Raw genomic sequence first — 25,485 nt, 5'->3', positions numbered from 1 at the left:
TATGGTTTTTGAACACTATAATTTGTTTACAAGCATGATAGTTGTACTTTTAGTTTATGGTTGAAGCAGCTTGCTGGCCATCAGCCAATCAGTGTTTCTCAACGAGTTCAAAGCACTTGAATTAACATTTCTCAAAATAATTTATCTCTTCTAAATCATTTCAAATTGTCTTATATTCTGATTTGTTTACTGACTTGACTGACTAGTTAATAAATGTGTCCTTAAAAAAAAAAAACATTGCAAAATACCGTGGGTCTTACACAACTTTTTTTTTGCGTCTGACGTGACGTCATCACGTCATACTCATAGATCTGTCACGGGTGTACAAAGTGCGTTAATCAAATCTGTACACACCTCTGTGAAGAGTATGTAATTACATGCTACTGCTCTAATTATTTGTAACTACATTTGCAGCGCTCGCAGGTGAGTGATTTAACTTTGGCAATGTGAAGTCAAATGCGTTGTGTGAAAGTAAAGCTGTCCAGTGTGCAGCCATGTGAATTTATTTTTGACAGATGCGACCCTAACTTTTATCACCAGTGTTTTAGCTACTCATTATTATTACTATTAGCAAACAGTAAAGGTAGCTAAGCCTATTAATTATCCCACAACCCTTTACATTATAGTTACGTTTAAGTTTTTGTCTTTTTTTTTATGGCCACACAACAGCAGCTGTATGAAAGCATACAGTATGTGGCCTAGCTTCGATACAACCTTGGCCATGTGTAGACTTGACAGTTCATGTAGCTTTAGTATTCTGATCATAGTTCTGAACATGGAATTACGAACGAGTCAATGTGTCCGGATCCCCTATTCACGCACTATATTCAAGTGCCAGTATTCATTCTACAAACGGTGGAAGAGGCTAAATATGATAACACAACAACTACTGAAGGCTGTAGCTAAGTTATTAGCTGACCTATGTGGCTAGCAAGCAACGCTAAAGGGATTGCAAATGGGTTAGCATAAGTCTAGACCAACGGGGGAAAAAAATCGCTTTTCTTAATATTCGCTAGAAGGCTAGCATTTATGAGGCTAGGAACGTATTTCATCCGAAGTTCTAATGAAAAGGTGCCTCGGTCCCAAAACACACGTTTTCTGGAGACATGTGCCACTTGCTGCAGGAGTGCTGATGGCGTTGCCCACTGTATGCGTTTTCGGTAGCCTGATTGCGTCCAGACTGAGAAGAAATCTGCACACAATGCAGCCCTGCCAGATCTGAACACAATCAGACAACAAAGCGAGTTATGCGCATCTAGACCCGTATTTTCAATGCGATCTTCCTATTCTGATAGCAATGTCGAAGGTTTCTAGATTCGGGTTGCAGCGAAGCAAATGTGGCTGTACTTGAACTTTTCAAATATCTCAAATGTGCCTTGGCATGTCAACTATCTTGATAGCTAGGATTGTCCTTTACATTTAACAATGCTTGTGTGACCAGAAAATGACAAGTTAGCTAGTTGTTTTAGATTAGAAAGTACTTTGTGACTTGTAAACAACATTGATTATTTCAATAGCAATTGCATTTGAGATGCTTTATGTTGTATATTAATGTGTATATATTTCTCAGTCTAAGCTTTTTCTTGGGCATATTCATTACGTCAATTCTGTTCCAAAACGTTTCTTAAATTAAATGGAACGAAACGGGGAGGGACCTACCTGAATTGGTCCAATAGAAGCTCTCGTTTTAAACTAATTTGGACTAATGATTACCCCCCCCCCCCCCCCCCCCCCCCCCACACCACCTTTTTTCTTTGCATTCCTTCTCTGTAGCATCAATGGCATTAGCGGAATCTAAACCAAACCTCAGCCATCTACAGGTGTCTGAGCTAGTGAAGAGGCTCTTTGGCTTGACGCCATCCCAGATTCACCCGCTGCCCAGCTACGATGACCAGAACTTCCACTTGGTGGTCAGTGAGGACGACGAGTACGTCCTGAAGGTAATGAACACTGAGGACAGTCAGAACCCCACTCTGCTGGAGCTGCAGACTCACGCCATGACCTTCTTGCACGAGAGGGGGCTTCCTGCCCAGACCGTCCTCCCCGCCACCTCAGGACAAGTCATGAGCCTGGTGGACATCGGTATGTATGAAGCTCACACGAGACCGAGCCATGGGATATGCTCTGGTAATCACCAGATGTTACTGTATGATCATGGTTTAATTGCATGTAAGACCTGTTAACAAAAATCAGTGTCTGCTGGTTTTCTCTTCTCCCTGGTACTTAGTCAATCTATTTAGTAGAAATGGACACCTATAGGGGCATTCCATACGGGAGTGACGCAAAGATATTTATAATGTTTTGGATCTTCCTGAAATGAAATACATTGAAATGAAACCCAAAGGACCTTTCAATGGATTTAATTTCAGGAAGATCCAAAACATAAAAAGATTTTGGCCAATCTTGTATGGAATTGCCCATATCAAAATCAGTAGAATTGTTTTGATACAATATACAATGCTTGTGTGTGTTATACTACCATTCAAAACATTAGGGTCACTTAGAAATGTCCTTGTTTTTGAAAGAAAAACATTTTTTTTTGTCCCATTTCAAATGACATCAAATTGATCAGAAACACAGTGTAGACATTGTTAATGTTGTAAATGACTATTGTAGCTGGAAACGGCTGATTTTGAATGGAATATCTACATAGGCGTACAGTGGCTCATTATCAGCAACCATCACTCCTGTGTTCCAATGGCACGTTGTTAGCTAATCCAAGTTTATCATTTTAAAAGGCTAATTGATCATTAGAAAACCCTTTTGCAATTATGTTAGCACAGCTGAAAACTGTTGTACTGATTAAAGAAGCTAATAAACTGGCCTTCTTTAGACTAGTTGAGTATCTGGAGCATCAGCATTTGTGGGTTCGAATACAGGCTCAAAATGGCCAGAAACAAAGTACTTTCTTCTGAAACTCCTTAGTCTATTCTTGTTCTGAGAAATGAAGGCTATTCCATGTGGGAAATTGCCATGAAGATCTTGTACAACGCTGTGTACTACTCCTTCACAGAACAGCACAAACTGTCTCTAACCAGAATAGTAAGAGGAGTGGGAGGCCCCGGTGCACAACTGAGCAATAGGACAAGTACATTAGTGTCTAGTTTGAGAAACCGATGCCTCACAAGTCAACTGGCAGCTTCATTAAATAGTACCCGCAAAACACCAGTCTCAAAGTCAACAGTGAAGAGGCGACTCCGGGATGTTGGCCTTCTAGGCAGGTTTGCAAAGAAAAAGACATATCTCAGACTGACCAATGATAAGATTAAGATGGTCAAAAGAACGGACACTGGACAGAGGAACTCTGTATTCTGCTTAACCTTTCTAGGGTAGGTGGGATGGTAGCCTCCCACCTGGCTAACATCCAGTGAAATTGCAGAGCGCTAAATTCCAAAATACTAAATTCAAATATTTAACATTCTTGAAAATGTGTTATACATCAAAATAAAGCTTAACTTCTTGTTAATCCAGCCGCCGTGTCAGATTTCAAAAAGGCTTTACGGCGAAAGCAAACCATGCGATTATCTGAGGACAGCACCCCGCATACAAACACATGAAAATCATATTTCAACCAGGCAGGTGTGACACAAAAGTCAGAAATAGCGATATAAAAAATGCCTTACCTTTGATCTTCTTCTGTTGGCACTCCAAAAGGTCCCAGTTACATCACAAATGGTCCCTTTGTTCGATAATGTCCTACTTTATATCCATAAAAACTCAGTTTAGCTGGCGCGCTTCAGTCAATAATCCACCCAGTTTCCCTCCATCAAAATGCATACAAAATGAATCCCAAACGTTACTAATAAACTTTTCCAAACAAGTCAAACAACGTTTATAATCAAACCTTAGGTACCCTAATACGCAAATAAACAATACAATTGAAGATGGAGAATAGTATGTTCATTACCGGAGATAAATAAGAAAGAATTCGCTTTCCTCCAAGTGCTTGGAGACACTACAGCCAAAATGGGAGCCACCTAGAAAAACTACAATTTCTGGGTCATTTTTCCAAAAAACAGCCTGAAACTCTAAATACTGTTGACATCTAGTGGAAGCCCTAGGAACTGCAATTTGGGAGGACTTGGGCTTATAATTATAGTACTAGCCATTGAAAGTAGTGGTAAACTGACTTTTTTTCTTTTTTTGGATGGTTTGTCCTTGGGGTTTTGCCTGCCATATCAGTTCTGTTATACTCAGACAGACATAATTGTAACAGTTTTAGAAACTTTAGTGTTTTCTATCCAAATCTACCAATTATATGCATATCCTAGCTTCTGGGTCTGAGTAACAGGCAGTTTACTTTGGGCACGCTTTTCATCCGGATGTCAAAATACTGACCCCTACCCCAGAGAGGTTAAGACACTCCTTCTCTCCAATCATTACATCTTATGGTTCAACAGTAAAGAGTAACAGGATACCAAACCCTTATTACTCAAGGGAATCTGTCCTCACCTCCTGACCTGAACCCCTCCTTCACCTAATCCACAGGTGTCCATCTGTCTTCCCTATATCAACACGTTGCTCTCCTCTCGTCCACCCAACACATTCCAAAGCCTTCTGTCTTTCTTCAGAGAACCCTTAACTTCTGACATAAAACCCAGTCTCTCTTACTCCTCTGATTCTATGCTTCTTTCCTATCATTTATTTAATATCTCAATGTTCAAAGTTTAGCTGATTCCAAACAGTCCTTCCTCTTGAATATTAGCGTCCTAATGTTCAATTTACATAAACTTGGAAATTACTAATAAATGAATTTACAAGAAAAAAATAACAAATGGTTATAAAATATGAATTAAACAAATCAACAAACAATGAACAAACATTCACCGCAAGGTTTACAAATTCAGAGACTTATGGCCTCTGTACTATGATCACACATTTTTATTTCCATCTCATAACATAACAAAATGCTATTTCATCTGAATCTGCTGTCTCGTTCTATGGCAGATGGAGCAGCTTTTAGTTTCTCCACTTTCCCCTTCTGGTTCCTAAGAGAGTGATGGCACAAGTCTTGGAAAGCAACAAAAAGACACACAACTTAACAGTAGTTATGATGTGATAAGCTATGCATAATTATATATGCATGAAAACCAAAGTCTGAGACCATGACAATTCCCACTCTCTCTTCACCTGACTCTATGCCTCCAGGATACTTTCCTGCTGGGTTCCACAAAAATGAAAGCTCAAAAAAGCTTCCTCATGCTTTCACCCAGTCTTCCCCTTTAGGCCCCAGGTTCCGAGAGGTGTTCCCAAGTCATGTCATTTTCACTTTGTTCCCCCTGTCCTCCATTTCACCTGATAGGCACGACACCTGATATACAAGTGCGTATCCCTCATCCACGTTCCATCCTCTTGACGTAACTCAGCACTGTATATGCTTTCCATCAATACCTTCAACATGTTGTTCACATTACAATTACCCCTCTATCCTCTATCATATGATGCATTAACCCACAAAGCAGCTGAACCCCAAACCAGCTATGATGTTTATAGTAGTTCCCAGACCCAACCCATCTGTATGTCTTACAGTGGAATCTAGTCTCTCTCTCTCTCCACTTCCTGTGTCATGGTGTCTTCACTATGATGTTTATAGTAGTTCCCAGACCCAACCCATCTGTATGTCTTACAGTGGAATCTAGTCTCTCTCTCTCTCCACTTCCTGTGTCATGGTGTCTTCACTATGATGTTTATAGTAGTTCCCAGACCCAACCCATCTGTATGTCTTACAGTGGAATCTAGTCTCTCTCTCGCTCTGCTTCCTCTGTCATGGTGTCTTAACTATGATGTTTATAGTAGTTCCCAGACCCAACCCATCTGTATGTCTTACAGTGGAATCTAGTCTCTCTCTCTCTCTCTCCACTTCCTCTGTCATGGTGTCTTCACTATGATGTTTATAGTAGTTCCCAGACCCAACCCATCTGTATGTCTTACAGTGGAATCTAGTCTCTCTCTCTCTCCACTTCCTCTGTCATGGTGTCTTCACTATGATGTTTATAGTAGTTCCCAGACCCAACCCATCTGTATGTCTTACAGTGGAATCTAGTCTCTCTCTCCACTTCCTCTGTCATGGTGTCTTAACTATGATGTTTATAGTAGTTCCCAGACCCAACGCATCTGTATGTCTTAGTGGAATCTAGTCTCTCTCTCTCTCCACTTCCTGTGTCATGGTGTCTTAACTATGATGTTTATAGTAGTTCCCAGACCCAACCCATCTGTATGTCTTAGTGGAATCTAGTCTCTCTCTCTCTCCACTTCCTGTGTCATGGTGTCTTAACTATGATGTTTATAGTAGTTCCCAGACCCCACCCATCTGTATGTCTTACAGTGAAATCTAGTCTCTCTCTCGCTCTGCTTCCTCTGTCATGGTGTCTTCACTATGATGTTTATAGTAGTTCCCAGACCCCACCCATCTGTATGTCTTACAGTGTAATCTAGTCACTCTCTCTCTCTCACTCCGTTTCCTGTGTCATGGTGTCTTCACTCACCCATTATGTAGCTGGACCTCACTTCACGTGAGAACTATACACCCCCGCCCCCCCAAGGAGAGACATTACGATCTCTACCGCTGCAAGTACTGTACGTAGTAGTGTGTCCCATACCAACGCTGTCCCCGCCTGGTGTCTCTTGATGAACACTCAATCTCCAGAATTCAGCCCATGCCCTTGGTTATATCTCAGCTTCCACCTGAGGATTTACACACTGCAACACATGGGTCATTTCCTGACAACATCATTTGTGATATTTGAATAACCGCATCCATCGGTCCCCCAGTTACCAGTTACAAATTCACGAGACATGAGTTGTCAAACTGATATCCCAACAATGCTACTAAAGTAACCATTGCTACTTCCAACATGGCCCATAGCATCCTTCGCTACTACTCCTGCTCCTTCTGTTACTGTCCCTACGGCTCCTTCTGTTACTGTCCCTACGGCTCCTTCTGTTACTGTCCCTACGGCTCCTTCTGTTACTGTCCCTACGGCTCCTTCTGTTACTGTCCCTACGGCTCCTTCTGTTACTGTCCCTACGGCTCCTTCTGTTACTGTCCCTACAGAGCCTCTGCCGTGAGAATACTTCCTGCATGTAATCTGTCAAATGTTCACCGGCTGTTAGGTTGGATATTATTTTTCTCCAATTTCTAACAAAACTGAGTCACAGGTGTCCTGAAAGTTTACCATAGTGTCTGAAATGCCACCACTATCTCCTCTACTCTCACCATGATTTTGGTATGTGTAATGTTCAACTAAATCCCCATATTGTGTACAGTTAGCTGTCCTCTTCTATGAGCTATCTCCTGTAACAAGATACAGTCTCTGGGAATGATACTCCTCTATCATTACATCTAACCCATAACACACTATACTCCTAATTCATGTTCTACAGTTATAAACATACTAACACATTCTCAAACCAGTTAGTCAATATACATCATTCCCTCTGGAACAATGAACACCCTCATGTTCCACCAAACCTAAAAACATATTAACTTGAAAAGAAAAGAGAAACAAAGTACATGTTTAATAACTTAGCACCACTCATTGATGTGATGTAACATAACTCTGATTACAGGTTAAAAAAACGTTCATGGTTGTCCCAAGCTGTCATCCATTTCCCCCCACACAAACCACCTCCCCTCAGGATGACACATGGAGATAAAATTCTGGAGACTCTCGGCCAAATAAATGTTATCAGCGCCCCCCCCCCCCCCCCACCCCTCATCGTGCTTTAGCAATTCTCTCTCGCTGTATCCCAATCACAACTAAAACATATTAATAAAATATCCAACCCAAATTTATAATGACTGACCTCAGTGTTTACTTTGAGTCTAGAGTTCAAATTCCAGGTAATTAACTTGGTACAGATCATCCCTGTTAGAACATACATTTATAAACAACCTTTTATTGTTGGTCATAACTCTTCTCATTACAGCCCCCCTTTGTCCCTGTTTTCCTGTCACGACTGGCCTGATAAAGAAAAATCTCAATACATTCTTAGTCTAAATAGTTAGCAGGGCGTATACCACTACCCCCGCTTTCCTTCACCCGGCACTTATCATTCTAGCGTGTCTTCTTCAAATATAGTTTACAGTTCATTTTCCCAACGGTTCATGTAACTTTTGCCTGTCACATTTCATGGCCCTTGATAATGTCCCGTTTTAAAAATATATATATATTAAAAAAAAAAAAAAATCCAAGTAGATACCTCTGTTTCTCCCACGTACATGAGTCTCTCACCTGAGCTTGTTCTCTCTCTCCACGCTCACTCCACACGACCTCTCAGCACCCCGGCCCTGGTTTATGGCTCGGACTCAGATAGGAGTGGTAAAAGTCACCGTCTCTCATTGCACGCCTTTGTCGCTCTTTCTTCAGCCGGTTAGGGAGGGTTTTGAGGTTTACACACACTGTCTATGGTCAAATTATTCATAGCATGCATTAAGACACAATCTGACGTTACCTTCCATGATAACTGTTATGATCTGTGCTTTTTTTTGAGGTTAAGTTCATTACATTTGTTTCAGGAAACTAGACAAACATTGACTATATGACGAATTATGACATTAACCTTTTCTTAATAACATCTCTAAGACAAATGTCAAGAAACATAACATACTGCTAAAACCATTTTCTAAATGAGTTCATACTCCCTTATTCTACTGGCGACCTCTCGGAAGAGTTACCAGATCATGAAGTTAGCACCCTAACCCCTCGCAGATTTCCCACTCCAGGATCCCAATCTGGTGACGTTTGTATCAAAACACATGAAATCAGCAATACATATATCACAATCCATTTTGAAGTAACTGTGATCCCTTATTAACATATTTTCCTTTCTATATGCAGCCTGAACACAGTACCACTGTACAAGTACCCCAAAGACCAGGACCTCAGGGAACTAGTCATTTTCCACTTTCACTCGTGATTTAAAAAAACAACGTTAAATCAAAAATAAATAAATTAGCATAACTAATCAATTTAGAATTACAACTCTAACTCCCTACGGAAAAAATAATCTCCTAAAGTAATGGTACAATTTGGATAGAGAATGGTGATTCTCATTAATTTTATAATTAAATCCCCCTGTTCTGTTAATTTGTAGTGAGATTGATAATTTCTCATTAGGATTTTTTTTGTATACAGGGCTTTAGACACCATTAAAATGTTTCCGCTCCCTTCCCTGTCTTTCGGAAACCATTTAAATCCCTCTTCAAAACATTTCATCCTACTGCAGACCCAATTTAACTGCATTGAAAAGACCCCATCCAGTAAATCCCACAACACGGCGACAGTATCTCTCCACCGAGTCTAACGATTCACTGGTCTCCTTTTCCTCATGTGGTTCTCCATAACCACCGCACCACATAAAAAAAATGTAAAGTTCATTTTTAGGTTTGGTAACCCCTATTCTAAATCCTTGTGACCCCCTCTTTCGTCCATTCTAGAATTCCATTACAGAATAAGACGACATAAAACGTACATGTATTAAAAAAAATAAAACCACTTAACCTCTCTGGCGTCCCACCTCGACAACAGCCAGTGAAATTGCAGGGCGCCAAATTCAAAACAACAGAAATCCCATAATTAAAATTCCTCAAACATACAAGTATTATCCACCATTTTAAAGAAACTTCTTGTAAATCCAACCACAGTGTCCGATTTCAAAAAGGCTTTACTTCGAAAGCACACCATGCGATTATTAGGTCAGCACCTAGTCACAGAAAACCATAGTCATTTTTCCAGCCAAAGAGAGGAGTCACAAAAAGAAGAAATAGAGATAAAATTAATCACTAACCTTTGATCTTCATCAGATGGCACTCATAGGACTTCATGTTACACAATACATGTATGTTTTGTCCGATAAAGTTCATATTTATATCCAAAAATCTCAGTTTACATTGGCGCGTTATGGTCAGAAATGCATTGTCTCAAACAAACATCTGGTGAAAGTGCAGAGAGCCACATCAAATTACAGAAATACTCATCAAACATTGATAAGCGATAAGTTTTAAACATACGAATAAATATACACTGCTCAAAAAAATAAAGGGAACACTTAAACAACACAATGTAACTCCAAGTCAATCACACTTCTATGAAATCAAACTGTCCACTTAGGAAGCAACACTGATTGACAATAAATTTCACATGCTGTTGTGCAAATGGAATAGACAAAAGGTGGAAATTATAGGCAATTAGCAAGACACCCCCAAAAAAGGAGTGATTCTGCAGGTGGTGACCACAGACCACTTCTCAGTTCCTATGCTTCCTGGCTGATGTTTTGGTCACTTTTGAATGCTGGTGGTGCTCTCACTCTAGTGGTAGCATGAGACGGAGTCTACAACCCACACAAGTGGCTCAGGTAGTGCAGTTCATCCAGGATGGCACATCAATGCGAGCTGTGGCAAAAAGGTTTGCTGTGTCTGTCAGCGTAGTGTCCAGAGCATGGAGGCGCTACCAGGAGACAGGCCAGTACATCAGGAGACGTGGAGGAGGCCGTAGGAGGGCAACAACCCAGCAGCAGGACCGCTACCTCCGCCTTTGTGCAAGGAGGTGCACTGCCAGCGCCCTGCAAAATGACCTCCAGCAGGCCACAAATGTGCATGTGTCAGCATATGGTCTCACAAGGGGTCTGAGGATCTCATCTCGGTACCTAATGGCAGTCAGGCTACCTCTGGCGAGCACATGGAGGGCTGTGCGGCCCCACAAAGAAATGCCACCCCACACCATGACTGACCCATCCCCAAACCGGTCATGCTGGAGGATGTTGCAGGCAGCAGAACGTTCTCCACGGCGTCTCCAGACTCTGTCACGTCTGTCACATGTGCTCATGTGCTCAGTGTGAACCTGCTTTCATCTGTGAAGAGCACAGGGCGCCAGTGGCGAATTTGCCAATCTTGGTGTTCTCTGGCAAATGCCAAACGTCCTGCACGGTGTTGGGCTGTAAGCACAACCCCCACCTGTGGACGTCGGGCCCTCATACCACCCTCATGGAGTCTGTTTCTGACCGTTTGAGCAGACACATGCACATTTGTGGCCTGCTGGAGGTCATTTTGCAGGGCTCTGGCAGTGCACCTCCTTGCACAAAGGCGGAGGTAGCGGTCCTGCTGCTGGGTTGTTGCCCTCCTACGGCCTCCTCCACGTCTCCTGATGTACTGGCCTGTCTCCTGGTAGCGCCTCCATGCTCTGGACACTACGCTGACAGACACAGCAAACCTTTTTGCCACAGCTCGCATTGATGTGCCATCCTGGATGAACTGCACTACCTGAGCCACTTGTGTGGGTTGTAGACTCCGTCTCATGCTACCACTAGAGTGAGAGCACCGCCAGCATTCAAAAGTGACCAAAACATCAGCCAGGAAGCATAGGAACTGAGAAGTGGTCTGTGGTCACCACCTGCAGAATCACTCCTTTTTTGGGGGTGTCTTGCTAATTGCCTATAATTTCCACCTTTTGTCTATTCCATTTGCACAACAGCATGTGAAATTTATTGTCAATCAGTGTTGCTTCCTAAGTGGACAGTTTGATTTCACAGAAGTGTGATTGACTTGGAGTTACATTGTGTTGTTTAAGTGTTCCCTTTATTTTTTTGAGCAGTGTATATTTCTACTTAATGCAACCGCTGTGTCAGATTTCAAAAGGCTTTACGGAGAAGGCACACCATGCGATTATGTTAGGTCAGCACCTAGCCCAGAAACCCATACAACCATTTTCCAGCCAAGGAGAGTGTCACAAAAGTCAGAAATGCCATTTAAGTTTAATCACTTACCTTTGATCTTTATCTGGTGGCACTCCCAGGTCGCCATGTTAGACAAATGTTTGTTTTGTTTGATAATGTCCCTCTATGACCAAATACCTCCTTTTTGTTTGTGTTTTGTCCAGTAATCCGAATGCTTAAGGCGCGTGCACTAAGACCAGGTTAGTAGAAACATGCCAAACAATGTTTAAAATCAATCCTCCGGTTGTTTTTGTCAGAAATAATCAATAATATTTCAACCGGACAAAGCTTCATCAATAGGAAAGGAGAAACAAGAAAGGCGCGTTTCCGATCAGGCACATGGCTGATGAATGGAAATTTCCACTGGCCACTGATTGAAAGTGCTGTATCTGCCTAATTTGTTCAGAGTAAAAGCCTGAAACAATGCCGAAAGACTGGCCACATGTAGAGGAAGCCAAAGATATCGTGAACTGTGTCCTAAGTCTTTGTATGGTGAATAGGCTTTCAATGTCAAAACAGCCTTTCAAAATAATAGTACTTCCTGGTTGGATGATTTTCCTCGGTTTTCACCAGCCATATCAGTTTTGTTATACTCACAGACATTATTTTAACAGTTTTGGAAACTTTAGAGTTTTCTATCCAAATCTACTAATTCGATGCATATCCTAGCTTCTGGGCCTGAGTAGCAGGCAGTTTAATTTGGGCACGCTTTTCATCAAATTCCAAATGCTGCCCCCCTACCCTAGTGAAGTTAAAATGTCTAGTGATTTAAACAAACCCTAAGGCCTTCTGAGTTTGCAAGGAGTGTTTGGCCATATTTAAATGTGTTACCTTTAGAATCCATTCCCCTGGCATTTCGCCTAGAATCTTCAACCCAAAATACGTTTTCCTGTGGCAAATTTAGCCAATTTCGCCTCCGCAATATTTACATGTGGTTCTCTAACACTTTCTCTCACCAAGGCAGCCGCCTTAGCCATTTCGTCTGCTTTACGATTACCTATGGCGATTTAAAAAAAAAAAAAAAAGTATTATTATTATTTTTTAAATCTGTATGACTAGTATGAGCTTCACATTTCACCACTGTTAATTTACTGGGTAACTGACATGCTTCTAATAATGCCTCTACCTCCAGACCATTTTTATTGGTGTTCCTGTCGCTGTTAACATGCCCCGTTGTGACCACAAGGTACCAAAATCATGAACTACTCCAAATGCATACCACACACAGCGTACCCCGTTACTCTATTCCCTTCTGTGTTCATGTAACTAGAGCCATCCTGTATATAATACTTTTCCCGATTCCAATGCTGTCTCTTGCAAATCAGGCCTGGGTTTTGGAGTAATCTGATCTGGGTCACATGAGATTCACCCTCCCCAGACAACGGCATTAACGACGCAGGATTTAATGCACCAATCTTATGAAATTGTACATTTTCCCTATTTAATGTTAACTCCCAGTTTGTCCATCTTGCACTAGTAACATGTGCTTTGGTTCTGTCCACTATGGTTGCTTACTGTGTGTGTAACATACAAATCTACTTTTTGACCCATTGTAATGGAAGACGTGTTATGCAACACCATTTCTGTCGCCTGTACCGCCTTAAGGCACGGTGGCATTCCTCTTGCCTCTACTAATATTTTGCGTAACCATCGCACTACAATGTTTTTCCTGTTCATGAACGACATGTTCTTTAAAGATCATTTTAGGTTTTGCAATACCAATCCTGGCACTTGACACAATTTGCTTCTTTAACTCGACAAATGCTTCCTCACACTCTTGATTCCACTCTATCCCCTCATGGGGACCCCCCCCCTTCCGTCAACTCTATAAGTGTCTCGGCAATTTCAGAGAATGACAAAATAAAATGTCTAACAAAATTTAAAACTCCTAAAGTTTTCCTGAGCGGGCGAGGAGTGTTTGGCCGTGCCAAAGAACAAATAGTTTCTACCCGATCCTGGGTAATGTGTATCTTGCTCTTAGAAATCAAAACCCCAAAATATGTTACCTCTTGCTTTGCTAGTTGTGTGTCGTCCTACGATGCTTTATGACCCTGTTCCGCCAAATAGTCTACCAATGTGGTGAGGTCTCGCATGAGTTTCTTCGTCTTTTGACACTAAATAACAAATCATCCACGTATTGTACCAACACGGAACCTACCATTGACACCCTTTTAATGATTGTTTCAATGCAAAAATGGTACCAAGTGGGACTTTTTGTAAATCCCATCGGTACTCTACTAAAAGTTAGGTAAAACGTGATCTCATACGTCCTCCATCACATAGAAACTGTAATCCCTATGAACCACTTATCGAGCGAACAGAGACTATACATCGCTAGGTGACAGTTCCATTTCTCGCTAATCTCAAAACGACTAGTTGCTCTTTTGAAAAAGATGCAAACTCTTGTATAGCTGCATTTCCTGCTAATGCACTAAGTTCCAGTATCACCTTACACTCATTCTTCCAATGCCCGATAGCTCCCCCTTTTTAGATGTGGGACTATCTACTTACGCTTTGAAGTTTTTTTCGCTACGTTTCTTAGTCTTATCTCTGCCATTGAAACTATAGTTAGTGATTTTTCTCTGGCCCTATTAACACCTCGCACGTCTGCGAGGTGAGCGGAGTCATATTCCACTCTCAAAACATCGTCTTGAGTTAAATCTACTAGCCCCCTAATTACCGTTTTGTTTGATCACAGGGCTCAACACCGTCATCAAAGCAGAAGTGCAAATTCTATCAATACACTCCTGTTCCCAGTCCTGTAGTAGTGTACTGGTGTTACTCATTCTGGGTTTATCGTTATGCATTTGCTGCTGTTAGAATGCTGACATCAAAACACTGGTATATATTGAGCTTTTGATTCTGGTTTTATGTTTTTATGCCGAGTCATAGTTGCCTCCCAGTATTCTTTATTTGATTTGAATTCACTGTCGGCAGGAAAATGTTCAATTTGATCTAATATGCTAAATTCTTCCCTTATTCCAGCCGAATTGGTAGAATGCTTCTTTTAGCGCCTCCATGGCTTTATTAAACTCAGCTAGCTCTATTTTACAGGGAGAAACAGGTCTGTTTGTCGTCATGTCAATAGTTATTATTCCCTAAACACTCCCGTCTATAATACACACCTTCTATTAACTATTTTCTAAGATAGTACCACACACTTCCCCGGATAATAATTAATTGATCACGGCACTTAATACCTTGTATTAGAACCGATACCATAGCGTCTGCGTATTTATTACTGGAGAATACGGATTTCTTAATGGCTTAGTGCCGTATCTCCTCCAATATCCCTATTATTGATAACACATCACCAAAATTATTCACACTTGTCTTCCTATTTCCTATCACCACCCCAACAGGGAACACAACTAACCTCCCATTCACACTTTTATGGCTACTACAACTAGGCTCTCACCCCGTTATAGTTTATGCAGAGAACCAACCCCGCCGGATTTACCCCCTAGGACTTACCCTTCGCAGGTTCACCTTCCGTGACTCACCCTATATTAATAGTAATTACAGGTATTAACCCACTGGGATTTACTATTGACTTTATAGTACTAGCAGGAACCAACCTACTAGGGAGTTACACCCTAGGACTTACCCTACAGGTACCAGCCTGTATGAGTTTACCTTCCGGGCCTTACCATTTACTATAAAGCTACGACTGGTCGTTACACAATGGGCCTATAGAGTTAAACTCAGGCTCTCCAGGTCTGTATCCCATAATTAGTTCAGCCAACGATTCTCATCTCCCCAAGATGTCAACATGAGTGGAAACAGATATAGGAAGTAGCCCACCTTGTCTGTTGCCAGCTCTGCTCCACTGATCTGGACTCTTTGTTTTGACTACAAGTCATGGTGAACTCCTGGCAAGCTCACCATCTGTTAGGTTCTTATATTTCCGAGTAAATAACTCATGGACGCTAGAGAAGCTTTAACCAAGTTTAATTCTTCCCAAAGGTCAGCAAAACATTTCTCACCATCACAGTTATTATATATGTCCCACTTAAGACACTCCTCCTCTCCAATCCTTACATCTTATGGTTCAACAGGAAAAGGGTAACAGGATACCAAACCCTTATTACTCAAGGGAATCTGTCCTCACCTCCTGACCTCAACCCCTCCTTCACCTAATCCACAGGTGTCCATCTGTCTTCCCTATATCAACACGTTGCTCTCCTCTCGTCCACCCAACACATTCCAAAGCCTTCTGTCTTTCATCAGAGAACCCTTAACTTCTGACATAAAACCCAGTCTCTTTTACTCCTCTGATTCTATGCTTCTTTCCTATCATTTATTTAATATCTCAATGTTCAAAGTTTAGCTGATTCCAACAATAGTTTTGATGTCTTTTATTATTTTAAAATGTTGAAAAGAGTAAAAACTAAAGAAAAACCCTTGAACGAGTAGGTGTGTTCAAACTTTTGACTGCTACTGTATAAATTGCATTCTAAATGTATTCACACCCCTTGACTTTTTCCACAATTTATTTTTACAGCCTGAATTTAAAATTGATTACATTGATATTTTTTGTCACTAGCCAACACACAATACCCCATCAAATTAGAATAATGTTTTCCGAAATGTTTACTAATTAATGAAAAGCTGAAATCTCTTGAGTCATTTTAAATATTCAACACGTTTGTTATGACAAGCAAAATAAGTTGAGTGAAAATGTGCCTAAAGTCACGTAGTTTGCATGGACTCACTCTGTGTGCAATTAGTTTTTAACATGATTTTGAAACGACTACCTCATCTCTGTACCCCACACATTAAAATGATGTTTAAAGTCCCATAGTCGAGCAGTGAATTTCAAACACAAAGACCAGGGAGGTTTTTCAATGCCTCGCAAAGAAGGGCACCTATTTTTTTTTATATTTTTAAATTAGACATTACACATCCCTTTGAGCATGGTGCCATTATTACACTTACACTTTGCAGGGTGTCTCAATAGACCCAGTCACTACAAAGATGCACGCGTCCTTCCTAACTCAGTTGCCGGAGAGGAAGGAAACCGCTCAGGGATTTCACCATGAGGCCAATACCGACTTTAAAACAGTTACTGAGTTTAATGGCTGTGACAGGAGAAAACTGAGGATGGATCAACATTGTAGTTATTCCACAATACTAACCTAAATGACATAGGGGTGAGAAGGAAGCCTGTAGAGAATACAATTTTTCCAAAACATGCATCCTGTTTGCAACAAAAGTAATACTGCAAGAAATGTGGCAGAACAATTCACTTTTTGTCCTGAATTCAAAGTGTTATGTTTGTGGCAAATACAACACATTACTGAGTACCACTCCATATTTTCAAGCATAGTGGTGGCTGCATCATGTTATGAGGATGCTTGTAATCGTGTCTGCTTTATATCCTGTCAATTTGTGCAATTTAAGACCCAGACAACCAGGTTAGGGCAGTTCATAACTAATCAGTGACCTTAATTGATCTTTCAAGTATAAAGGAGGAGTGAAACTTGCATACAGACACTTGGCCGTCCAGCAATTGAGTTTGTTTCGCCTGGTGTAAAAGTTACATTCAGTTTCTGGAAATATGAATAACAATACTGCAGCACTAGAGGATCAGACTTGGGGAAACCTTCAATACTGCAGCACTAGAGGATCAGACCTGGGGAAACCTTCAATACTGCAGCACTAGAGGATCAGACTTGGGGAAACCTTCAATACTGCAGCACTAGAGGATCAGACCTGGGGAAACCTTCAATACTGCAGCACTAGAGGATCAGACCTGGGGAAACCTTCAATACTGCAGCACTAGAGGATCAGACCTGGGGAAACCTTCAATACTGCAGCACTAGAGGATCAGACTTGGGGAAACCTTCAATACTGCAGCACTAGAGGATCAGACTTGGGGAAACCTTCAATACTGCAGCACTAGAGGATCAGACCTGGGGAAACCTTCAATACTGCAGCACTAGAGGATCAGACTTGGGGAAACCTTCAATACTGCAGCACTAGAGAATCAGACCTGGGGAAACCTTCAATACTGCAGCACTAGAGGATCAGACTTGGGGAAACCTTCAATACTGCAGCACTAGAGGATCAGACCTGGGGAAACCTTCAATACTGCAGCACTAGAGGATCAGACTTGGGGAAACCTTCAATACTGCAGCACTAGAGAATCAGACCTGGGGAAACCTTCAATACTGCAGCACTAGAGGATCAGACTTGGGGAAACCTTCAATACTGCAGCACTAGAGGATCAGACTTGGGGAAACCTTCAATACTGCAGCACTAGAGGATCAGACCTGGGGAAACCTTCAATACTGCAGCACTAGAGGATCAGACCTGGGGAAACCTTCAATACTGCAGCACTAGAGGATCAGACTTGGGGAAACCTTCAATACTGCAGCACTAGAGAATCAGACCTGGGGAAACCTTCAATACTGTGGCACTAGAGGATCAGACTTGGGGAAACCTTCAATACTGCGGCACTAGAGAATCAGACTTGGGGAAACCTTCAATACTGCAGCACTAGAGGATCAGACTTGGGGAAACCTTCAATACTGCAGCACTAGAGGATCAGACCTGGGGAAACCTTCAATACTGTGGCACTAGAGGATCAGACCTGGGGAAACCTTCAATACTGCAGCACTAGAGGATCAGACTTGGGGAAACCTTCAATACTGCAGCACTAGAGGATCAGACTTGGGGAAACCTTCAATACTGCAGCACTAGAGGATCAGACCTGGGGAAACCTTCAATACTGCAGCACTAGAGGATCAGACCTGGGGAAACCTTCAATACTGCAGCACTAGAGGATCAGACTTGGGGAAACCTTCAATACTGCAGCACTAGAGGATCAGACTTGGGGAAACCTTCAATACTGCAGCACTAGAGGATCAGACTTGGGGAAACCTTCAATACTGCAGCACTAGAGGATCAGACTTGGGGAAACCTTCAATACTGCAGCACTAGAGGATCAGACTTGGGGAAACCTTCAATACTGTGGCACTAGAGGATCAGACTTGGGGAAACCTTCAATACTGTGGCACTAGAGGATCAGACTTGGGGAAACCTTCAATACTGTGGCACTAGAGGATCAGACTTGGGGAAACCTTCAATACTGCAGCACTAGAGGATCAGACTTGGGGAAACCTTCAATACTGCAGCACTAGAGGATCAGACCTGGGGAAACCTTCAATACTGCAGCACTAGAGGATCAGACTTGGGGAAACCTTCAATACTGCAGCACTAGAGGATCAGACTTGGGGAAACCTTCAATACTGCAGCACTAGAGGATCAGACTTGGGGAAACCTTCAATACTGTGGCACTAGAGGATCAGACTTGGGGAAACCTTCAATACTGCAGCACTAGAGAATCAGACCTGGGGAAACCTTCAATACTGCAGCACTAGAGGATCAGACTTGGGGAAACCTTCAATACTGCAGCACTAGAGGATCAGACTTGGGGAAACCTTCAATACTGCAGCACTAGAGGATCAGACCTGGGGAAACCTTCAATACTGCAGCACTAGAGAATCAGACCTGGGGAAACCTTCAATACTGCAGCACTAGAGAATCAGACCTGGGGAAACCTTCAATACTGCAGCACTAGAGGATCAGACCTGGGGAAACCTTCAATACTGCAGCACTAGAGGATCAGACTTGGGGAAACCTTCAATACTGCAGCACTAGAGAATCAGACCTGGGGAAACCTTCAATACTGCAGCACTAGAGGATCAGACTTGGGGAAACCTTCAATACTGCAGCACTAGAGGATCAGACTTGGGGAAACCTTCAACACTGCAGCACTAGAGGATCAGACTTGGGGAAACCTTCAATACTGCAGCACTAGAGGATCAGACTTGGGGAAACCTTCAATACTGCAGCACTAGAGAATCAGACTTGGGGAAACCTTCAATACTGCAGCACTAGAGGATCAGACCTGGGGAAACCTTCAATACTGCAGCACTAGAGGATCAGACCTGGGGAAACCTTCAATACTGCAGCACTAGAGGATCAGACTTGGGGAAACCTTCAACACTGCAGCACTAGAGGATCAGACTTGGGGAAACCTTCAATACTGCAGCACTAGAGGATCAGACTTGGGGAAACCTTCAATACTGCAGCACTAGAGGATCAGACTTGGGGAAACCTTCAACACTGCAGCACTAGAGGATCAGACTTGGGGAAACCTTCAATACTGCAGCACTAGAGGATCAGACTTGGGGAAACCTTCAATACTGCAGCACTAGAGGATCAGACCTGGGGAAACCTTCAATACTGCAGCACTAGAGGATCAGACCTGGGGAAACCTTCAATACTGCAGCACTAGAGGATCAGACCTGGGGAAACCTTCAATACTGCAGCACTAGAGGATCAGACCTGGGGAAACCTTCAATACTGCAGCACTAGAGGATCAGACCTGGGGAAACCTTCAATACTGCAGCACTAGATGATCAGACTTGGGGAAACCTTCAATACTGCAGCACTAGAGGATCAGACTTGGGGAAACCTTCAATACTGTGGCACTAGAGGATCAGACCTGGGGAAACCTTCAATACTGCAGCACTAGAGAATCAGACCTGGGGAAACCTTCAATACTGCAGCACTAGAGAATCAGACCTGGGGAAACCTTCAATACTGCAGCACTAGAGGATCAGACTTGGGGAAACCTTCAATACTGCAGCACTAGAGGATCAGACTTGGGGAAACCTTCAATACTGCAGCACTAGAGGATCAGACCTAGGGAAACCTTCAATAAGAGATCAAACTGAAATCATACCAGTTGCACTGCATTTTAATGTTGAGTCTGAGTATTAACTACCTCTGGCTAGGTTAACGTTAGGTAACGGAGTCGGAGCTGATTTTTATCTACATTGCCTCTAGATGCTTGGCAGAGTTTGATCTTTGTTGACAAGTAGGTGGTGAAACAGGATGAGCTTACATTCCAATTTCCCCCAGAGGGCTGCAGATCACTTCCAATTACAATTTTTTTTTTTTTCTTCCGGTAGACTGTGGCTTTGGCAGGCAGAAGTACCTGGTGAGACTGCTGACCTATTTACCGGGGACCACCATCGCCAAAGTGCCCTGCTCTCCACAGATCCTGTATGAAGCTGGCAAAATGGCCGCCAAGATGGACGCAGTCCTGCAGGAAGTATGATTATCTTAAATTAGTCTGCCTGAGGTGTGTTCAAGTAGGCTAATGTTTGCAAATATTTTTATTTAAAGTGCATACAGTTCGATTGGCAACATTTTAACTTGAAGAGGGCAAGACATTCATTACACCTTCATTAAATGATGTCCCGTGACGTCAAAATATTTTCACTGTTTGCAATGTCTGGCCTTAGGCTACAATGTTGCACAAACCATATGTGGCCGTTGCTGTGGTGAGAGAGCCGAGCGCACCTGTAGTCCAGTGTGTAGCCCAAACAATTCATATCCTACGGTCGGGAACGTGCGGCCAGTCTGTCAGTGAACAGCGTGCAGACAAAACAAGCCTTTTTGAAATATTTCAAATACAATCGTGGGCAAACACAGGTTGGAAAGCAAATGGCTTTTGCTGAAAAGAGAAGACCTCTAATCTGTTAGCTGTAGGATATGACATATATTGTATCAACTTTCAAATAGGCCTATAGCGCGAACAGTATTGTTTTATAAAGTAAAACAAGAGAGGCTTTTGGTACGAGAGAGGCCATCGCTGGTGAGTGAGCTGTGCATAAATGGGTGAGTCAGTGAAACTGGAAAGCTTTTTTGGGACTATAATTGTCTCTGCGTACTGTACAATATGTCTCTCCACAGGCCTAGGCTATTGATGGATTCAGGACAAGGTCGTTTTTATTGATCTCAGTTTCAGTAGCCTGTCATTTCGATCATTTGTGCAGTGTTTAAAAAAAGATTCTGCTAGTCTCCACTCATGTAAAATGATGCATGAAATGTTTTTATATAAGGCCACATTTTTTTCAGACCCTAGGCTACTAAAATTGTTCCCCGTGTGTGCAACGTCTGTAAGTGCGACGACGCGAATGCAAAGATGGCATTACATGCATTCCGGTACCTCAGAGACCACCAGGTCACTTTTTTGCTCCCACCTCCCGATTTTTACAAATGGAACACTGCATGACCCCCTTTATGAGTATTGTAGTATCATTCATAAAACCTTTTTATATCATATTTATTCAGTATCATTCATGAGGAAATAAAATACCCCTTTTTTTCATGACAGAACTACTTGAATGGGGTATGCAAAAGGAATTGATATGAAACCATTTCATAACACTGCGACACTCATAAAAGGTATCATTCATTCAGTATCATATTCCCATTTCAAGTAAAGAATGAAGCCAGTAAAGTTATCTTTTTTTAATGTTTGTTAGGTTTGGCGCAGGGCAAACAAAATTAGCAGCGTTTTTGTAAGCTGTTGGAAAAACCATCACAATACATATTATTTTAGGAGGCTGATGCTTATTCTGTGTTAGTGAATACATTTCTTGTATATAGAGAGCAAGAAAATGGGTTCTGTAAATTTGAAATGGTCACAATGGATTGAAATATGCATTGGACATAGAGTAATACTGAAGACAGTTTTTATTTTTTTATATGCTGGATTGTTTCAGTCTTTCAATGTATGTGAGCTTTGAACGCATCTCTAAATGTCGACCTAACAAAATGCTGTCATGATTTTACCCCCATTTCCTTGCATGCTCTATCACCCACTGCTATGCGTGATCAGATGATTTCAAGGACTTTTGATTTATATGTAACGATTGATTGGCAAACAAATTTCAGTGTTAATTAAAAAACATAATACATAATTGCTACTAGTTGTACAACGGCATGTTTAAAAAAAAATCTGAAAATAATCTGATCGACAATAGTTAACTCAGTTCCTGGTTGATGAGTCTGTTTTCATAGATGGAGCATCCTCAACTCCATGTACTACAGAGGGAGAAGTTCATCTGGAGTCTGTCCAACATCCCTCTTCTGGAGCCATACCTCCATCTAATGGACGGGGATCCTGTACAGCCGGTGGTCAAGTCAGTCATCCAACAATACAAGACTTGTATTCAGCCCAAACTCGGCTCCTTCCGCAAGTGTGAGTCTCTCCCTTCACCAGCTGTTCTGTCTCTTTTGATAGACCTGGTTCAAATGGAAGTAAACGGACTGGACCAGGGAAGGACTATAGCGTGGACTAGTTCATCAAGAGGCACATTTTTTTGTTTTCCATTGCATGCCACAATGAATATGACATTAATTTTAACAATGTAACCAGTCTGTTGTAATGATTGACAGGTCAGGTACTGATACAGGTGGAGAAATGTAATGGTTTATAACTGAGCGGTGAAATCAGACCTGGGGTCAAATAGTATTGGTTTTCTTTCAGACTTTCACTGGGCATTATTGAGTTTACTCAGTGCAATGGAATAGGCCACCAAAGTGCAAACCACGCCCATTTGGTACTCTAGGTAGACTCACACACGCTCAAAATATTTGAACGATTTGAATTACTATTTGAGCAGACGTCTGGTACTATTGCGCGTGCATGTTTGATATGTCAAGTAAACGTGCATTTGTCTCTATGTAGGCATCAACCATGGGGACTTCAATGACCACAACATCTTGGTGCAACCAGACGATTCAACCTCCTACAAAATCTCTGGCATCCTGGACTTTGGGGACATGAGCAGCGGCTACTACGTGTTCGAGCTGGCCATCACCATCATGTACATGATGATCGAGAACCCCACACCTCTGGATGTGGGACGAGACGTGCTAGCCGGCTGGGAGAGTGTTATTCCCCTCAACGAAGCCGAGAGGGACGCCCTCTACCTGCTGGTGCTCTGTCGCTTCTGCCAGTCCCTGGTTGTGGCCCGCCACACTGTGGTGCAGCAGCCGGAGAACAAAGATTACCTCATGATCACCACCAAGACGGGCATCCGCCATCTTTGCCGACTTTGGGAACTGGGCAAGGAGGCGGTGGAGAGGAGGTGGTTTCAGAATGCCGCCCAGTGTCCTGGCAAAGAGTGACCCAATGGTCCTCAAGCCCAAGAGGTTTAAGGGAAGCAGTCTCTCTTGAAGGATATTTCAGGGACCACTTTCTTTTCATAGGCTGTGTCCCGATTCTTTTCCCTTCAGCCAGTGCTTTCACCAATCCAATGATTTTGAATCCATGTGGAGTCTGCAGGTGCACCTTTTTTTTAAGTATTAAAAAGGTACACTCAGCAATATGAAATCATTAAAAAGTGTGGCGTGCCTCGAGCTAATAGTTGGTTGTCATCCTGTTCTGCATGATAATGTCATATTGCTGAGTCTACCTTTTAGCAGACAGACCATCTGATAAAAATGTAAACTCATTTAAACTTATTAACTGGATTCTATCAGTCTGGCAGTGTGACCTGAGGAAAATCTGACCCAAAACTGTTTAGAATCTTGGTCAGTCTCAAATTTGTCTGAACCCATCCAGTTGAGAGAAGTCTAGATTTTCTCTGGTCTGTGGTAACTCAGTTTCACATGCATTAAGTAATCTCTTAACACTCCCAAAGCTTTGATTTACGAGTTTAAAAAAAAAACAGCACGCAACCATGACCACTGTAAGCTTTTTATTGGTGATTTGTGCTCCTCAAAACGGCGTGAGGATAATGTCTGTTGGGATGAAGGCCATATGATTATTCAAATGAGTAGGTCAGATGATTTGAGGTGCTTATGCATAGCAACAAGTTACTCTGAATCAGCTGTTGCAGTGTCCACAATCCACACTGTCCTGTCAATTTCATCATTCCATTTTTAGGGCTCACTAAAATTAAAGTGTAACTCGTTAAAAAAATTAGCAATTCAGCAGCTATGACCTACATTTAACTGAAGTGCCTGTGTAAGAAGAAGTAATTGATGTACCATGATTGTTTGTTAAAATCATATTTTGTAAGAAATTAATCTAATTCATTGCATAATAAACCTAAAAATCTGTGAAATGAGAAACTTTCAAAGTTTATTTTCTGAAACTGGATATCAATCAATGAAGCAGTGGGGATATACAGGCATGTCTGAAATTATTGGCACCCTTGATAAAGTGAGCAAAAACATACGAATATTACATGCTAAAAAAATTTTACTCTTTATTTTCTACTAATGCAATTGCTCAAACAGATTTAGTTAAAACAAAATCTCTAAAAGATGGGGGTAAAAATTATTGGCACCCTTGTTTTCAATACTTTTTCAATAAATCAAATCTAATTTTAATTGTCACATGAGCCAAATACAACAGGTGTAGACCTTACAGTGAAATGCTTACTGACAAGCCCTTAACCAACAATGCAGTTTAAAGAAAAATGTTAAGTAAGAAATAAAAGTAAGAAATAATTACAGAACAGCAGTAAAATAACAATAGCGAGGTAATATACAGGGGGTACCGGTACAGAGTCAATGTGTGGGGGCACCGGTTAGTCGGTAATATGTACATGTAGGTAGAGAAAGTGACTGTATAGATAATAAACATAGAATAGCAGAAGCGTAAAAGAGTGTGGGGGGGGGCAATGCAAATAGCCTGGGTAGCCATTTGATTAGCTGTTAAGAAGCCTTTTGGACCTTGACTTGGCGCGCCGGTACCGCTTGCCGTGCAGTAGCAGAGAGAAGTCTGACTAGCGTGGCTGATCACGTTGAGGGAAAGGTTGTTTTCCTTGCATCACACGGTCAGGTCTCTGACGACCTCCCTATAGGCTGTCTCATCATTGTCAGTGATCAGGCCTACCACTGTTGTCATCAGCAAACGTATTGATGGTGTTGGGAGTCGTGCCTGGCCGTGCAGTC

At 42.0% G+C, this 25,485-nt stretch overlaps 1 protein-coding gene across 1 annotated transcript; it reads left to right on the top strand.

The window, feature by feature from the left end:
* The first annotated feature begins 302 nt into the window (after positions 1 to 302).
* On the top strand, positions 303 to 24,927 carry hykk.2 (hydroxylysine kinase, tandem duplicate 2). The gene is made up of 5 exons (XM_039000750.1): positions 303 to 423; positions 1,774 to 2,082; positions 20,697 to 20,839; positions 22,597 to 22,777; positions 23,267 to 24,927. Exons 2-5 carry the CDS (start codon positions 1,779 to 1,781, stop codon positions 23,707 to 23,709), a joined length of 1,071 nt encoding a protein of 356 aa, XP_038856678.1. The 5' UTR covers positions 303 to 423; positions 1,774 to 1,778; the 3' UTR covers positions 23,710 to 24,927.
* The last annotated feature ends 558 nt before the right edge of the window (positions 24,928 to 25,485 follow it).

Source organism: Salvelinus namaycush, chromosome 9 (genome assembly GCF_016432855.1).
Source record: "Salvelinus namaycush isolate Seneca chromosome 9, SaNama_1.0, whole genome shotgun sequence".
NCBI lineage: Eukaryota > Metazoa > Chordata > Actinopteri > Salmoniformes > Salmonidae > Salvelinus > Salvelinus namaycush.
The sequence above is the reverse complement of the archived record's forward strand: the minus strand, read 5'-3'. Positions and strand labels throughout refer to the sequence as shown.